The sequence below is a fragment of the Elgaria multicarinata genome, chromosome 3 (assembly GCF_023053635.1).
Source record: "Elgaria multicarinata webbii isolate HBS135686 ecotype San Diego chromosome 3, rElgMul1.1.pri, whole genome shotgun sequence".
Taxonomy (NCBI): domain Eukaryota; kingdom Metazoa; phylum Chordata; class Lepidosauria; order Squamata; family Anguidae; genus Elgaria; species Elgaria multicarinata.
The window spans coordinates 30,469,973-30,487,630 of record NC_086173.1 but is presented as its reverse complement, the minus strand read 5'-3'; the positions used below and the strand labels follow the sequence as shown (position 1 = coordinate 30,487,630).

The 17,658-nt window shown below is 41.7% G+C and overlaps 1 protein-coding gene across 5 annotated transcripts in view; it reads left to right on the top strand.

Moving 5' to 3' along the window:
- The window catches only part of BAZ2A (bromodomain adjacent to zinc finger domain 2A), a 66,253-nt gene that overhangs the window by 28,190 nt on the left and 20,405 nt on the right, over positions 1-17,658 (top strand). For all 5 annotated transcript variants that reach the window (XM_063119847.1, XM_063119849.1, XM_063119848.1 and 2 more), the window contains exons 4-14: positions 2,983-3,147; positions 5,909-6,130; positions 7,528-7,725; positions 7,827-7,887; positions 8,016-8,124; positions 9,955-10,056; positions 10,587-10,797; positions 12,347-12,408; positions 13,614-13,715; positions 13,818-14,057; positions 16,398-16,649. In XM_063119847.1, coding sequence (XP_062975917.1) covers positions 2,983-3,147; positions 5,909-6,130; positions 7,528-7,725; positions 7,827-7,887; positions 8,016-8,124; positions 9,955-10,056; positions 10,587-10,797; positions 12,347-12,408; positions 13,614-13,715; positions 13,818-14,057; positions 16,398-16,649 — 1,724 coding nt within the window. The remainder of the gene's footprint in view (positions 1-2,982; positions 3,148-5,908; positions 6,131-7,527; positions 7,726-7,826; positions 7,888-8,015; positions 8,125-9,954; positions 10,057-10,586; positions 10,798-12,346; positions 12,409-13,613; positions 13,716-13,817; positions 14,058-16,397; positions 16,650-17,658) is intronic.

Below are 17,658 nucleotides of genomic sequence, written 5' to 3'. Positions count from 1 at the left end.
ACAACTTCATGGTGTAAGTTGTGCCTATCTTGCTCACTGTCAAGCCTCTTTAAAATTCTTCATAGTTCAGAATTTGGTGGTTGTTCCTCTATTGCATGTTCTTAGGTAGGGAAGAAATAGTAGACTCTATCAAGTATAAATAGCTGTTCCTGCTATAGTTGAGTATAGTAAAAGAATAAGGTAAGAATATCCACACTGGTGTCTGCATTATAGTTTTATGTGTATAACCCCCCGAAAATGCTGAATATCCACGTGGCCCCTTGAAATATGTATTTCCACAATATGTAGTCCAGTTGGGCCTGTCTGCCCAAATTATAGCACACAAGCCACCTTTTACTCCTTAGTCCTTTGACAAGGTATATTTAAATACCGCCCCGCCCCCCCAGCCTATTCATGGATACTTATCAATTGTTTGGAGAAGAAACAGTTTGGTATGAGATATCTTTCACTCAGAAACTTGCTGGTAACATCACAAAAAGTAACCAGGATTAATAGCTCCCTTTCTGATTATAGTTTAGAAGTGGGAGTGCTTTGAAAGCAATTTGTGTAAGAATGTTCTTATGCATCCTCAAAGGCTGGTACAGGTTTTGTAGTACCTGTCTCAACAGGTGCCCTAAGTTATGCCTTGGAAGTTGAATTGCATAGGTTCTGTGGTGATAATGAATTGCCCTTTAAGCTAAGTTACTACAAGCCACCTGCTTTTCTTAGGAAGAACAGGGCAGTCAATTAAGGAGGGGCAGTAATGACACTACATGTTGGTGTCTTTTATGGCTTTTTGAAAAGCCTTGTGGAAGCAAGATGAGGATCTGAGAGTATCTCATTCAGTTATTGTTATGTGAGTTGTGTTTCATCATTGAACAGGAAAGAGTTTCAGGTGTGTTTGAACAGCAAACTGGAAGGAGAATTTCTTTTGGTTCACTGTCAGAAGTTTAAAAGATAAGTTAAGAGCACTAGCTTCTGGGTGTAATCTGTGTGGGTCTTAACTCAGAAACAATCAGCCAAAGCTTTGCAATCCAAATGATACATCATAGATTTCTTGGGGTGTGTTTGTTGGGGCACTGCTGCTTCATAAAGTCAGCGAAGAGAGTACTGGGGACATTTGCGCTCTACATGTCAAAGAAGGCATAGTGTGAGACTAGAAACTTCAGAAGGGGCAAGCTGTTCCACAGAATTGCTGTGGGTGACAATGCCAGGTCCCCAAAGTAAGTTAATATCATCGCCCTGATCAAAATGCTGAAGGTGATCTTGAGATGGAGAATGAAATCAGGGAAGCATCCAAAGGAGAAAGTGTTGTAGTAACAGGTGATTTCAATGTCCCTTACATAAGTGCATGATACCAAATTCAGTTGCCAAGGAAATTGCCAAGGAAGCCCAGCAACCTGCATTTGATTTGAAAAGCAAAAAGAAGAAGAGAGGATTGGTTAAAAGGAAGCTGAAATGGAGGGAAAACAGTCAAATGTTTCCAGAATACTTGGGGGTTATGCAAAACCAGACCAATAGAGGCTCAGTTAGAATGAACTGATATGTAGGCAATGCTATGTGCATGTCATGTCATTCCAAGCCACAGTAAACAATCACACATCCAATTTATAATTTTTTAAAGAATATTTTATAAACAAATTTTATAATGTGAAACATTTTAGCATACAGCTTTGCCAGCTTTGGTCACAAATGAGAGTATACTATATGATAAGTGGTATTGTAGTGTACTGTCATTTGTGTCTGAAGCCAAAACATTCCACATTTTAAATTCTGTTTATAAAGTTTAGAAGTATTTTTAAAATTAATAAACTGGATGTGTGGTTTCTAGTTATTTATTTTCAGTCAGAATGTATACCATAGATCAGGAAAGGTACTACCAAGTCCTAAAGGTCACCGACATGATTGATTAGCAGAATCAAGGAAGCTATTAGAGAAAAGAAGGCTTCCTTCAGGAAATGGAAGTGTTTCCCAAATGAGGAGAAGAAGAAAGGAACACAAACTTGCACAAAAGAAATGTGAACAGAGAATAAGAGGGACGAAAAAGGGATTTTGAGGAGAATATTGCCAGTACCATTAATACCAACAATTAAACATATTTAAGTACATCAAAAGCCGGAAACCAGCTAGGGAAGCAGTTGATCTGGTGGATGATAATGGAGTTAAAGAAATATTAAAGGAAGATAAGGAGATTGCAAAGAGGCTGAATTACTTCTTTGTGTCTGTCTTCATAGGACAGATACTTGTGCCTGAATTACTATTTTCAAAAAGGGAATCTGAAGAAGTGAGGTAAATAGTGGCAACAAGATAAAGTTCTAAATTTTATTGACAAACTGAAAATGAATCAACAAGTCCAGATGATACTCAGTCAGAGCTGGCACCTTGTGGAGAGGTTTACATGGCAGCGGCGGCAGCGCATACTAGCAAGACCAGCTTTTTTGCTGCTGTGGTGCCCACTTCAACTGGTGGTGACTCATGGGTTCTTTGGAGGAACCAGACACATGGCAAATCCCCAAGGATTCTAACCGTTGACACCAGGCCTGCCTGTAATCTCTTTTATTTTTTATTAATTTTTTTTTGCTTTTCACTAACAATAAAAAATGCACTTTACTATAAATGAAAAAAAGAGAACATTTTTAATCTCATATTTATAAGTTCAAGAAGCCATGGGAGAAAGCTGCTTGGCATAGATATCTGTATTTTGCATTTGTTATTCTATAAAGAGCCAAGTACCTTGATTATTATTTTATAAAATAATCATAAAATATCTTTCCAAGTAGACCAAGGCATGTGTTTTTGATTACTCAGATTATGTGTGGGAGGTGTTTTGAACACTCTGAATTGCTATTTAAATGCTTATTTGTTGTTTTTGTGACATTTTCTCTTTGTTTTGTTCTCTCTCTCTTCTTTTTTTTTTTTACCTTGGTTTCTAAATTGATGGCTAACTTTTTTTTATCTTGCCTAGAAAATATGGTATCATCTTCTTTTTAAAATCTCTCCTAGAGTTGAAAATGTGTGGCTACAATGGTTCATCTCCGGTTGGTGAGCCTCTCAGCCAGGAAGCTTCTGTCTTGGAGCCTGATGCTGGAGGAACTTGTATAGAAGATGCTTCTCGGATCCCTCCTCCTCTGGAGGACTCCTTGGAGCCTTTTGAGTCACTGGACAGAGGTAAGTGGGGGGTTTCCCCCCATCCTTTCAGTGTGGTTATAGGGTGTCCTTATTGGGTGGTCAAATAAAAAATGTGACAGCAAGCTACACCTGCTGAAATTCCCTTTTCTATACAACCTTTTTCACCAGGCCACCTATGTCCTTATCAATCTTATCGTGATAGAATTTTCCTAAGGCCTTGATAAATGCAGCCAGTAACAATTTCGCTGCTGGTCACAAGGGGTTCTATGCCTTGTTTGCAAATGTTGTTGTGTGCTGCTGTTATCCCTGGTGTGCAGGCTTACACCTGTCATCTAAGCCTAGATAACCATATGTAAAACTTCTTAGTCTGCTTGTTTATTTTTCCCTTCTCTACTTTATTGAAGGTTGTGGCTATGTGCCAAAGCAAAATTTTTGAGTGGGATTAAATAAACAGCTGGCTCACACAATGGCGCAAGTGTCAGTATAGGGATCCTTGGCTATCTAACAATAATAGTGCCTAGAGGCGCACTCTGCCCTTAGAATTTGCTTGAGTTCTGCTTTTACCTAGTACCGAGTGAATGCTTGGCCCAGTGTAGGGATTTATGACCATTTTTGTTTGGTATAAAACCATGATCATATGGCAAGATGATAGTACCCTGATGGGGGCTGCTGCAGACCCCAATCTCTGATCCCATTGCTGTAATTTAGGCCCACTAAGTGCTCAGTCCCATGGGATGTGCCCTGGGTACTCTTAAGTCTCCAAACTCAGAGGCTAACAAGTATCCATTGCAGAGCAGGAGGCACCGAGCAGAGGCTTCGTGGGGGGACGGGAAGAAAGGAGGCTGGTGATGGTTGAGGATACTTCATAGCCCCATGTCCCCTTTCCCAGGAATGCCCCCTTTCTCCCCCTGTGAGCTCCTAGCAGCAGCCAGCATCGTTCTTTCTGCGCTGTCCCCGAGGGGGCGAAGAAGGAGAGCATGGTTGCCTGGCTCCAAGCTCAGAGCCAGGACACCAAAATATCCTATGTCCCCCAGACACTGTGTAGAGGGCATAGGATTGTTCTCTAAACACCTCCTTGGAGTAATCTTATTTTGTAACAGCACCATTGTTCTTCTCCAAACAAGATTTGAAGCTGGAAATCCAAACTACATGCTTGTCGCTGTCTACATAAATCCAAATAAGGCTTTAACACTATCAGTTGTATTAAAACTTAATCAAAATAATCCATGAAAAATGGATTTAAAAACAAAAAGAACATATAAACTGCTATATGTCAAAGTCCACAAAGCACATTCCAGGAACCTCCAAAAGGCTCCTATCTTAATTAGCCTGAATATATTATGTTAGGTCTACCTTTCCTAAACCATAGATAACTGGTATTTATCCACCTTTACTATTCTTTCTTTTTTTAAAAAAAAATCATTATATTGGTTACATTTGTTCTCTCTGCCCTGCCCCCCTCCTACAGTAACAATTCTAGTACCTTCTAATAGATTCTGAACCAGATATCGGTTTGCTGGAAACAATTTTCTTTTAAATATCCCATTAATTGAGCCATAGATAGACTACATCCAATAACTTAACATAACAGCTCTTTCCAATATGCTTCAGTTATTGTGTATTGTCTCATGCTTTTAAAGTCACTATCCTTACCTCATCTTTTTCCACTATCACCTTTTAAACTATTTATTTTTCAATAACATCCAAAGAAATTATTTTAATTCTCTTAAGATAGGGAAAATGACTGAGATTGGTGATGGCATATATCCCCACATCTCTTCTGTGGGCATATTTTCCCATTTAACACCTCTGCTGTGGATAATGTAATTCAAAATTGTTTTATAATTCTTTTGTCTTATCCCTTTATCCATCTTCTTTCCAAATAATAGTTTTATAGAATCAGTGGAAGTTTAGAAACACCATTATTCTCCCAAACAAATAATAACAAATGTTATAAATGTTGAAAAGGAAGCTTTTTCTTATGATTATTTTTCTAGTATCATTTCATATGTAGATGAACCAAATTGTAATCTTGCTTTTTTACATTACTTAGCATTGCCCCAGGAATTGGGGAACTATAATTGCTGTATTGATTTTTACATTCATGTAGCTGCACATTATTCCCTTCCACATTTGGGCAAGATCATGTGAACTGGGAAATCCCTTGTACAAATCTCACCTCTGCCATTAACTCAGTGGGTTGCCTTAATGCATGCCTATATTCTCTCAGCTTCAGTTCCCCGTCTGAAATAGATGGTTAGTACTGGCCTATCTTACAGCGCTATAGTGAGGATTATGGAGGTGGATGTGAAGCATTTTATATAACTGCTATAAAAAGCTGTGCACATGATGAATTGATTTGATTGGCTTGTTCAGTCTGTTTGTGTGACTGTCTCTTTTCTGGTAAAATTGTAAGAACCTGTGGTTATATACAGTAACATTGACTGACTTACATAAATACTATTATTAATGGGCTGACTCCCATGCTTTTCTATCTTAACATCTTTCTTAAAGTGGATTTAAAAAACAACTGTAGACTTGAAAGCTGGTGTGACTGCATTCAAACCCCTGATGAGTAGCCTTGGGCAAGTCACGGTCTTTATCTGTTTCCCTCCATCCTTAGAAGAATATTACTAAAGATCATCCTGATTGTGCAGATAAATGAGGGGAGGATTATCCGTATTAGAAGTGCTTTGAAATTATAGATAGTGATCCTGAGAGGAATATGTGGGTGGCGTGGGAGGTCACTGGGTTGGATAGATAGTATATAACATCCACGTCTCCACTTCATAACTTGCAGACCCAGGGACAGGAGATCTCTATGAGATGGATACATCTGAGCTGGTGAGCGGCAAGTCCCCTCTGGAAGAACCTCCTGACATCTCTGCCCTGGATTGCCCTGGCACCCCGTCTCTCAACCCCTCTGACTCTTTCAGCTTATTGGCAGATGACAGTCAGCCTGACACCTCACTTTTTGGAAGTGCCAATTTGCCACCTGTTCTTGGAGAGTCTGTTTTGCAAGGTGAGCAAGGACTACAGGTTCCAAGAGGCATTGCTCTAGCAGCCTTTGCTCACCTGTGCTATTCGAGGGCTAGAGAAGATTGCATATCCATCCCTTCAAGGGATATTTAATCACCTTGTATGTTAATCCACCTTCAGTTATTGTGTCCTTTGCTGAGTACTTGTAGAAGGACTTGTGGGATTCTGAAGTATAAATTTTATGGCAGGTTTGGCTCTTCCAAGATTGACAAAAAAGATGGGTAGATCTGGAGTCTTGGTGGGTTGGGTTCTATCAATTAAGGACCAAATTATTGTACAAATATTGGGGATATTGGAGCATGTTTTCAAACTATATGTGCGTGAGAGAATGTAATTAAGGGTTTGCATACCCATTATGTTTGGTTTCTGGTTTTTTGTACGGATGGGGGATTATGCTTGTTGTATTTTATGAAGATTATCATAGTCTTAACTTCATAATGTACTAGAGAAGTGTCCTGTGATTCTGCCCAGTAGATGGCTGCTGAACCAAATTTTCACCAGACACTCTTTAAGAGAGCTGCAAATCTCCCTTTTGAGATAAATGTAGCAGTTGTCTCTCACAGTTACCACAGTATAGAATCAAAAGTGTGTGCTAATCCCCAAGTAACAACAGAGGACTGTGTTGCTTATATGATGATTGCAATTATTGCATTATTCCTTGCACCAAACCCTGCTGCAGTGCAAGGAACAATGCAAATAGCAGTCATGTGCACAGCATGCGTGGGGGGTGGAGAGAGCAGCCATAATGGTTGCTTCCCCTGCTGTGATCATCTGAATCTAGTCTCTATGTTGCAGTCTGCCTGTTTAAAGAATAGTAGGAGGAAAGATCCCGAGTGATGAGACCAGCTATCTGCATACATTGACTCCATCCTAGGAGTGTTCACCTTACGGTGTTCTGCTCAACTGCTAAGAATTCAGTAGGGGTGAAGTATGGAAGGTCAGTTACCTCCAGTACTGGACACACTTATTTGAAATGTTCCAATCCTTGACATGGGGAATTTATAGCTAGTCTCTCAAAACTCAAGCAGTCTGCTTTTTGTTCTGTGAGGGAGAGAATAGATCCTAATTATCTCTGTCGTTCTTCTGAGACTTCTTTAAAAACTACAACACTCATTTGTGGCCTTCCCAGTCCTTTTATGTTCTGAGAGAGAAGTCCCTACCCCTTTCTTTCTCCAGCACGTTGGGCTCTACTGACTATCCTTCCCTCTCACAGTGACAGTCCTCAGCCCAGAACAGGCTCCACATCGGGCAAATAACAATCAGATTAATTCATTTGAGTTTTATTCTAAGTGTGTAGGTGGATGGATAAATAAGTACTACAAATCCCCAACCTTTCTGGACTACATTCCCGTTTACCAGTCTCTCCTTTATTTGCTGCAGACAGCAGCCTGGAGCTGGCAGCTGTGAGCGAAGTGGGGCAAGAGGGCACAGAGTTCCTGGGTTCACAAGCACCACTTGAACCAGAAGCTGCAGATGCCCCCATTAAAGAGGTAGCCAAGAGCAGCTGCCTGGAAGATCTTGCATCCATGATAGATCAGAACAGCAAAGAGGTCTCAGCGCTTAGCGTGTCAGCTAAAAGTAAGTAGACTCTTTTCCTTCAGCCTCTCAGCTGCCTTAGCTGCTTTTAAATGACTAGTCTGTAATTGGTGACATTGGTAATGGTTGTTTGTTCTAATCAGGTGATGTTCCAAGAAGGCGAATAGCCACAGTGGAAGAGGTGCGCTACCCCTTAAAGCACGGGTAGGTAGTATCATCTGCTTGGCATGGTGGGGTTTTGCCTTATAATGGTGCTGATTGAAGCACTCTGATTAGTACTGCAGAGTAAGGGTACAAGTATCTAGTCTTGAACTGTCCGTTTTCATGCTCAGATGGCGAAGGGAGGTGCGCATCAAGAAGGGCAGCAGCCGCTGGCAAGGAGAGACCTGGTACTATGGACCCTGTGGCAAGAGGATGAAGCAATTTCCAGAGGTGATAAAGGTAAAAATATGCTTCCCAGAGAGGGATCAGTGGTGACTGATTTCCTCCTGAAGCGACTTTTCTACTTGATCTGTTGACAACCTACTTTATTTATTTATTTATTTATTTATTTAAGTATTTTTATGCCGCCATTCAGCCAAAAAAGGCTCTCATGGCGGCTTACAAAAGTATTTCTTCACAGTCCCTGCCCACAGGCTTACAATCTAAAAGACATGACACAAAAGGAAAGGGGATTTTCCGGCTGAGATACAATTCCTGAGATGCCGTTTTTCACCAGCTTCAAGGCGATGAGACATTCTACAAGAACGGTTTCTCTTGCCTTGGAACTGCTATAATTTTGTCACTTGCTATAGCAACCAGAGCTCCAGTTTCACTTTGCAACAAGTGATAGAGGAAGGCAGGCAACTTAACTCCTATGGAAGGGAGGCAAGCCAAGCACTTTCCTTGCCCTGGAGCCATTGAGGAAACGGTGGTCTCCCAGTTCGTCCTGGTTACTAGCAATTTGGCAGTGCAATGCTACTTGGAGTGAAAATGGATGAACTTTTATCTTCTACGGTTTAGGAAACTGTTATAAGCAAAGAAGTGTGAGGATCAGTACTATTCAATTGCCTATCTTTGTTTCTATTCCATAGTCCTCCATTTCAGACTGTGGCCTTCTGATATCCTAGGTCTCCTGCATTCCTCCTGCTTACCCTCAAACGTGACTCACCGTATTCCCTACCATTCTGTTATGTAACTTGCATTGACGCTTGTGGGAATTATTAGCAGCTAGTAACTTCTATGTGGTCTGTTCTTGAGCATTGGCCCAGAAATAAGATTGCTTTAACCTCTTTGAATTCTTTTCACCAGAGACCAAGAGATTGTTAATATATTAGGCAGGACCAGTTGTTAGGCAGGACCAGGCATATCTTGACTAACTTGTAAGATGCTGATCCAGAGTGCCCCATTAGCTCCAAAGGGCATTGTGTCCACCTCAAAGAGAGCTTTTGCCCTAGAAAGAGGCTAGGGCCTGGGGTCCCAATGTGGTGCCCTGGGCACCTGTCAAGCAGCCTGCCCCTCTTGATTTTTAATTTTTAAAAATAATATTTAAAAAAAAATGAAACCAGGAGGCTGGCATGCTGAAAAGCAACCACCGGCCTCCAGCACCCTCTTTATTTCCAAGAATGCCAACGTATGACCCCCCCAAGGCATTCTTTTTTTTAAAAAAATAGAACTGGGTGGCTGCATTCCAGTGTTTCGTTTTGAAATATGCCCAGCAAACCAGAAAAAAAGGCAAGCTAAAGGGTGGTAAGGTTCATTCTGGGGGTTTAGAGGGGGTGGATAGGACATCCTGGGGGAGCAAACGGGATGTTTTGTGTGCGTATGTCTTTTGTCTGCTGGGGAGGATAGTTGATGTGTTTGTTTTGATGCAGTGTGGGTTTTTCCTGGTGTGTGTGTGTTTCCCGCGCATTAGCAGCTTGCCTTCTATGAAATGGGTACTTTGTTTGACTTTCTGGGGAGAAATATGTGATTTGGTACTTGGGGCTCAGCCCCCACCTCTGCCATGTATTCAGTTTCTTGGTCAAGTTAATTGTCTCTGAGCCTTATTAATCTGTCTTCTATAAATGAGTGCTGGAATAAAGAAAATGTGGGTTCAAAAAAGTGTTTTTGTGACTGAAACTCAGATCTCAAACTTGCCTTGTGCTTAAATACTCGGGCAAGTAATTTATTTTTTTAGCCCTACCTATTTGCCTTTCTCAAAATTCCAAATGTGCCCACTAACCTAAAATGTTTTGGGACTTTCCACAAGATCCGATTGGCTCACATTTTTGTGATTTACTTCCTTTCCAGTACCTGAGCCGAAATATTGTGCAGAACGTCCGCCGTGAACACTTCAGCTTCAGTCCCCGAATGCCAGTAGGAGATTTCTTTGAAGAGCAGGATTCACCTGAGGTGGGTATATTGGCGCAAGACCAGGAGTTTGCCAGAAATCACTGGCATCGCTCTTCCTTGCAGCTGTTCTTCTTCTGGAATTATATGGGCCGAGTGAAGCAGCTACTTCAGGGGAGGTAAAGGGCAGATAAAGTTTGCCAAGGGATCCTCCATGCAGGGTGAGGTGTCTTCTTAAACTTCGTTCCTTATGCCTAATATCAGTCTCTTAAGTAAGGGAGGGCATAGCTCCATTCCCATAAAGAGCCATATTTCCTAAGCAGCCGTACAAAAGCAAGCTCTGATGCCATTGCTCTACTTGGCACTATGGCTTGGTAAACTGCGGAGAATGAGTTCATAGCATCCTCTCCATCTCCCCCTGCACCAGTCCTTTCTTGACATCAGTTTAGCATCTGTGGTCAGGAAAGACTGTATTTTATTAGGGGCTGGAGAAAGTATCCCTGGCACAGAGTTTCTCATGAGGAAAAGCTGGAGTTTGTAGAGATGGGGAGGAATTGATTTCTGTAGATAGCATCTCTTTCCTGCTTTCGCAGGGCCTGCACTGGGTCAAGTTGACGCATGAGGAAATCCCCTCACGTATCCAGGCCATCACAGGCAAGCGCGGCCGACCCCGCAATACTGAGAAAGCCAAGGCTAAGGAAATGCCCAAGGTGAAACGTGGCCGGGGCCGACCTCCCAAAGTGAAAGTGCCTGACCTGCTGAGCAAGACAGATGCCCGGGTTCTGAGAAGACTGGAAGCGCAAGGTACCAGCTGGACGATCCCTTTCTGCATGCTAGTAGCTTTCATAAGAAAGAGCTTTAGTTTGTGGCAGGAGTTGTTTGTCAGTCTCTAGAGGCAGGGCTGTTCATTCTATGCACCAAGAAAATTCAACTTTTGCTCTCAAAAATAAAGCAAATCAACAAGATGCATGCAAATCTGCTTATTTTGCATAAATCTCCATTTGCATGCTTTTTCTGGAAACTAATGTTTGAGTTTTTGCAAAATTTGGAATTTCTTGTCAAGGAGCGGTGTGGCAGCAGGAAGAGAGGAACGGATAAGCAAGGGGCAGTAAGAGTTTATAGGTAAGAGAGCATGACTGGAGACCTTGAGGGGCGGGGCAGGCAGCTAGACAGAGCGTAAGAGCTCTGCCCCTGAGAACTGGACGCACTTGCAGACACTGTCTTCCTATCTTTCTTTTGTGTCTCCACAGCCATGAGGACTATAAATGTGTGTGTATGTTTTAAAGCTGAGAAATTCAGGAATAGAAATACAAATAAAATTCCATGTGAGTTGTACATAAGGAATATTTAAAAGCAAACTGCCCTGCGTTGAAAGTCTTGTGGTTGCTCACTCAGGCCTAACTCATTACGTAGCTTCAGATGCAGAAAACGTGCAGTCCAGCTGAGGTGCTATTAGGACATCTCTTGTAGCATATAGCGTGTTTTGGGGTTCCCCTATAGATAACAAATATTAGGAGCAACGTTCCCTAACTCTCTTGAATTGTGAATGCCTGGGGGAATAGGGAGGGTGAAACTACAGCTCTGCCCTGTGTGTGCATGTGGGGCTCAGTATCGGCACTTATTTAACCTGTAAGCTTGTTGTTAATACTTTCATGTGATGATCACTGTAGAAGCCATCATACTAGCAGACCACATAAGAGATGGTGCAAGTGTTCTTTATCTTCTACACGTAGCTAAAATCTTCTGTCTCATACTCATGCACTATATGCTGTTTGTGCCCTTCCTTTGACCTTGGGTTGGCAGAGAATGTCCTAAAGGAGAGTGGCTTTATTATTCTGCAGGAGCACAAAGAGACCATGCAGTTGGTATGGTGCTGGGCTGCACCCAGATTCGCAAGTTGCCTTATTAGCCAAGCCTTTGAGGCCTTGCAGCTTTTTGTGTGCTGTTTGATTTAGTAATTCCTGTATACCCTTGCAGTTGTCAAAATGCCAAAGAGAGCATGTTGGTTTATTTCTGGCAAGAGTTTGCAGACTTTATTCTTCCCTGGGTGCTAATGGAGGCTAATAATAGAGCAAGTATTAAAGAGAGATTTGGTGGTCTTGGATGCTTGTTCTCCAGTGAAATAATTAATACCACAATTTTGGGGATAGGGATATAAAACTTTGATACTAGTTTAGAGATCGTTTCACCTTCACGTTGAGGTATTTTCTTGGGAGCATATCACACTAAACCCCTATGACTTTTGGAATGGTCTTATAAGCATGATGATACTGTTAGGTATAGAATGCAGGGCTGGTTTAGTCTCACACATTTTTATATCCTTATTCTTCCTTTATCCCATTTGTATTTGCAGATGTGCTCAGCGATGAAGATAAACTGAAGATGAACAAGATCAAAAAGAAGATGAGGCAGAAGGTACATGCAATAAAACAGAGCAGTTGCTTCTGGATATGAAGAGGGGCATTCTGTCTTTATGGAACTGGGGGAGGACTGCTTTTGGCATAAAAGGAGCATTTCTCAAACTCTGGGTAGGGCAGGTTGTGCAGTGATGAGAGCTTTCTTCATGGGTTACCACCAAGGTCCAGTATTTTACAAAGCAAGGTAAACATTCCAAGTCTGGAATGTAATGAAGTAAGTTAGCATAACTATTTTCATTTTAAAAGGTTGGAGATTTTTGGGGTTTTTTGGAAAAATAATAAGAGTGGAACTGAGCGAGAAAATTGCATGGGTTTGGGCATTAGGGATAGAGAAGCAAACAACAGGTTCCCCGGCCCTCATACACTTGTTAGATATTGTTAGGAATTCCTCTACAACCATGGCGGAAACTTTTAGTTAAAGCTAATATTCTCAGGTCGCCAAATTCCACAATTGACTGTACAACGAATGTAAGCAATATGTGAAATGTTAGTCACTCTACTTAGTAGAGTACTGATGATATTACAGGTCTATAATTTCCCAGATGTGAGACAGTCACAATTTAATTAATGTCTTCAAGAAAGGTTTTGGGGACTGCTGTTCGAAAGATGGAGCAAAGGTTTTTATTCTTAGGTGTCTTCTTTTTTGGAAATTCTCTCCTGTGTTCGTAATAATAATAATAATAATAATAATTTATTTATTTATTTATTTATTTATTACGTGCCTCTCCCTCTGAATCGAGGCGGGGAACAACATAGAATACAAAAATATTATAAAACACATAGAACTGATTAAAAGATATAAAACTAATACATTATTAAAATAACAGCCAGACATCTTAAAATTTGACTGGGTAGGCCTGCTGGAAGAGCAGTCTTTACAGCTTTTTTATATTCAGAAAGACTGTAGAGCTGGCAAATCTCTCCTAGCAGGCCATTCCACAGTCTGAGAGTGGCAGAAGAGAAGGTCCTCTGGGTAACACCTGTCAATCAAGTTTTAGCTGACTGAAGTAAATTCTTCCCAGAGGACCTGAGTGTGCGGGGCAGATTGTACAGGAGAAGGCTCCCATAGGTAACCTGAACCCAAGTCATGTAGGGCTTTAAAGGTAATAACCAACACTTTATACTTCGCCCAGAAACTAATTGGCAGCCAGTGAAGTGATTTTAAAATTGGTGTAGCATTGTCTTACTTGGTTTTCTTTCCAGGTACAAAATAAGCAGAAACAGGAAGCCAAGGCACAGAAGCAGGAAGCCAAGGTACAGAAGACGAAGGAGGTCAAGAGTAAGGAAGTCAAAAAGAAGCCTAAGGTAGGTCACGGCCATGAGGTATTGGTTGAAAAAGCTGGAAAGTGGCCAGATCCTGAATAATCCCATGTATAGCTTGACACATTTCTCTTTCCCATCCCTCAGCCCCAGATAAAGAAGGAGAAAATCAAGCCAGAAAAGATTAAAGCAGAGAAGCTGAAGGAAAAAGTGAAGATGAAAGAAAAGGTGAAGCCCAAGGAAAAGAAGGTAGTAGCATCAGCAAAGGTGCCTCGGAAGGTAGATAAGGTCCTTGCACAGCGGCGGCAGGAAGAACGGCAGAGGCAGCAAATGATCCTGGAGGAGATGAAGAAGCCCACTGAGGACATGTGTCTAGGGGATCACCAGGTTTGTTGATCTTCTTGGCCACATTGCCTTGGGGGACACAGGCTCCTGTTCCTTTTCTTTTTGTAAAGGAGCTATAGGAAACACTCTAGCCAGCTGAACACCTACTGCAAATTCTTGAGAGTGGCCCCTTCTGGAGTTGAGAACAGACAGGACAAGCAACATGATGTTGCTTGATACTACTTACTGGCACGTCATGTTAATCCAATTTTTAAAATGGTTTCTAGACCATTGTGAACAAAGCAATGTGCTGGTTCATGCTGCCATATCTCTTCTGCTGCAAGTGGAAGTGGCTGAACAAAACACAGTCCTACTGTTCATGGTTTGGTTAGTGTTAATGCATGTAGCAGGAATTCCCCCAACAAGCCAGAGTCATAATCCATTCTTGGTTACCAAAAATGGCAGTTGATGGTTTAATTCTCACCTTGATCTCATGGGGAACCTACCAGTGTCATGGCGTTGTGTGATTCTCCAATCCTTGCCGGTGGCATCCAGTGATGTTGGGTAGGGAAATGCCAATACCATGATTGCAGGGCACAGATAGGATTTCCCTTATATTTTAGAGGGGGGAATTAAATATGTAGTGCTGTGCATTTAGTGTAACATATAGTTTAAGCTAGTGCTCCTTTCCTGAGAAACTCCCATCAGAGTAATACTGTGTTTTCATGCAGCAACACTCTAGGCCAGTGGTTCCCAATTAGCTAAGTACTGCAGACCCCTTGCTTTTCAAATGCCAAGCCATGAACCCCCTACTTTTGAAAATTTTTGTTATCTCTATGGTAGTTACCTGTGCGAAGCAATTTTTTTGGAGAAAATAAGGGGTAGCCCCTAATAAGCAAAGGATTTTAGGGATACTAAAAAACAGACCATAAAATTTGGGATGTTACCACGCAAAAATGACGATGATTTAGTTAAGACGAATTTAATTTTACTGACGTCTAGTTTACAACTGAACAAATTATGGCATGTCTAGCAGCTACTAAACCTAAATGTGATAGGAGAAATCATGCCTCTTTTTGTCCCGAACAATCCCTTCCACATCCGGTTCAGTATTTGCTACTTTTAATCTCAAATCTGAATCAACATTGAGCCGATTTCTATGCTTGTTCTTCATATAACAAAATGTCAAAAATGTTTGTTCACAAAGATATGTGGAATAAAAGGGAACTAGATGTTTCAAAGTTTTTTCACCTAACTTCTTATAATCAGGAAAAACCTTCACCCAGAATTGGTCCAGTCTATATTCTTTGAAAAATGATTTCAATGAACCATCACAAGTCACGTCAACAAGTGCATCTTGCTCTTCCGCAGATAGAGTTGTTAGTTGTACATCACCACATTCAAAATGATTCCTTCTCCTTTGAGTTTTCAGGATTAGGTGCAGGGAAGTAATCTCTGAAGCTAGTCGCTAAATCACACAGGTGCTTTCGCGCATGACGTCACTGTCGAAGCAAACAGAGCGCGGGAGATGGCGTATTTTCTTTTATTAAAATGCAGACCTTGCAGAGCTAATAGGTGAATGGTGCCACGGACCCCCTGGGTAGGTTACGCAGATGCCCTGGGGTCCTTGGACCCCCAATTGGGAACCACTGCTCTAGGCAAATTCTGGGTTTATACAAAAAATAGCAGCTGCAGATGGGGCAGTGAAATGGTGGGGCCATTTTGGCCCAGACTTTGCCTTTTCAAAAAGTGGCAGCTGAGGTTCTCAGAATGTCCGTTTTCTGTGCCAGATTCCATACTTGTATAGTCTAAATCAAATGTTTATCAGCTATGCATACGCCTTGGCTGCCAATCCTAAATAAATCATCACTTTCTACTAAAAAAAGATGTACCTTTAGTATTTTCCCAGATTTGCCCAGTTAAGACAGCTAGCTGTTTCATCCTTGTCAACAATTATGAAAGTGTCTGCATCTAAATATAATGTTCTGTCACATGATATTTGCTGGGTTTGCTCATTTAGTTCTTTCACCAAAATGCTAGAATTGTCTCAGTGGCAAAATTAAGTAGCTCAGTCGTTGACATACTGTCCGGTGAACATTTGAGTTCTCCCGTGCATCTGTTCCTGTTGCTCTACAGGCTTGGCTTATCCAAGTGGAACCTAACACATTTTGAAGCATGGCATCTGGCCTTGCGGAGGGTGGCAGCTCTGATGCTTCCTGGCAATATGGGGAACGCATACTCCTGCTCGCCATCTCGTTGGGCACTGTATAATATTACCTTTCTTGTGGTTGTTGCAACCCCCGCCCAGGTCAAGTAACAAGAAGGGCGCAGCAATCTGTTCTGCTAGATCCTAAGTCCAGACCATCTGTACTGACATCTTGTCTTTCCCCCAATCTTTCCTAGCCTCTGCCGGAGTTTTCTCGCATCCCAGGATTGGTTTTGCCTAGTCATGCCTTTTCAGACTGCTTAGCCATTGTGGAATTCCTGCATAACTATGGCAAGGTGCTGGGCTTTGATGTAGCCAAGGAGGTTCCCAGTCTGAGTACCCTGCAAGAGGGCCTCTTCAATGTAGGCGATAGTTTGGGGGAAGTATTGGACCTCCTAGTAAAGCTGGTGAAGGCTGCACTATACGACCCTGGCCTGCCATACTGTCAGGTAGGTGTATGTACAGTGTGCTGTCAATGTGCAGGTCTGAATGTGAGTAACTGCACAGGCTATAGTAGTGATGTCAAAGGTGGGTGGGTGGGTGTAGGCTGGTGCACGCACAAAATCCTAATACTATCATCAGAGCTGTGTGAACTTTGCGCTGTTTTTTAATTGTATGATTCAAATTCTGTGCAAAGTAAAATGGAATGAGATCACATAATTTCTCGTAATTCTGGATTTGTTATGGGGAAGGGCAATGAACTGTAGAAAACTGAAGCTCTGCCCCCAATATTAATAATCTTGTTCAGCCGTCCCTTGGCTTCTGAGATATTAGCAGGCATTGCCCCCACATTTTCATGCATATGAAAAGTATTAAAACCTACAAAAACGTTGTTTTTTAAAATGAAAGCTACGAGTCTCAGGAAACTGCACCCAGTACCACATTATGCATGTTTCCTGTTCTCCCGTGGAATCGTGGCATACACATAGGCCTGGTGATTGTTTTTGTTCTGTGTTTACTCTGTGGGTAGGATGTGGACTGGGATTGCTGGTCACCAAATGCCAGGAGAGGAAATGAGCCTCTTGGGCTAACAGATGTTCCTGAGTTGGTATATGTCTATACTTAAGTATGTAGACTTTGCACTACGCTAGGGTAGCGTTTGACTTTGCCAAACGCTAGGGTGTGCCTGAATGCTGCTCTTTTTTAAGTGGTGGGCCAGGAGCTATGGGTGGTGGGTCACACAACAAGGGACTGAGGGGGCTTTGATGTAGATCAGAATATAAAGATTGAGTTCTGATCAGAGACAGAATTCCATTTATAGGTTCTCTGTTATTTAAAATATATTATAAAATTAGGAGAAACTGCCCTACCTTTCTGCCCAGGTCATTGGATTCCCAAGTACATTGATACAGCTCTTTCTGCCTGACAGACAATACTGCATTGGTTGTTTGATTTTGGGGCAGTAATGTGTACTAATAAGAAAACTGGAGAAACGTCTTACCAAAAGTATGATCTTAC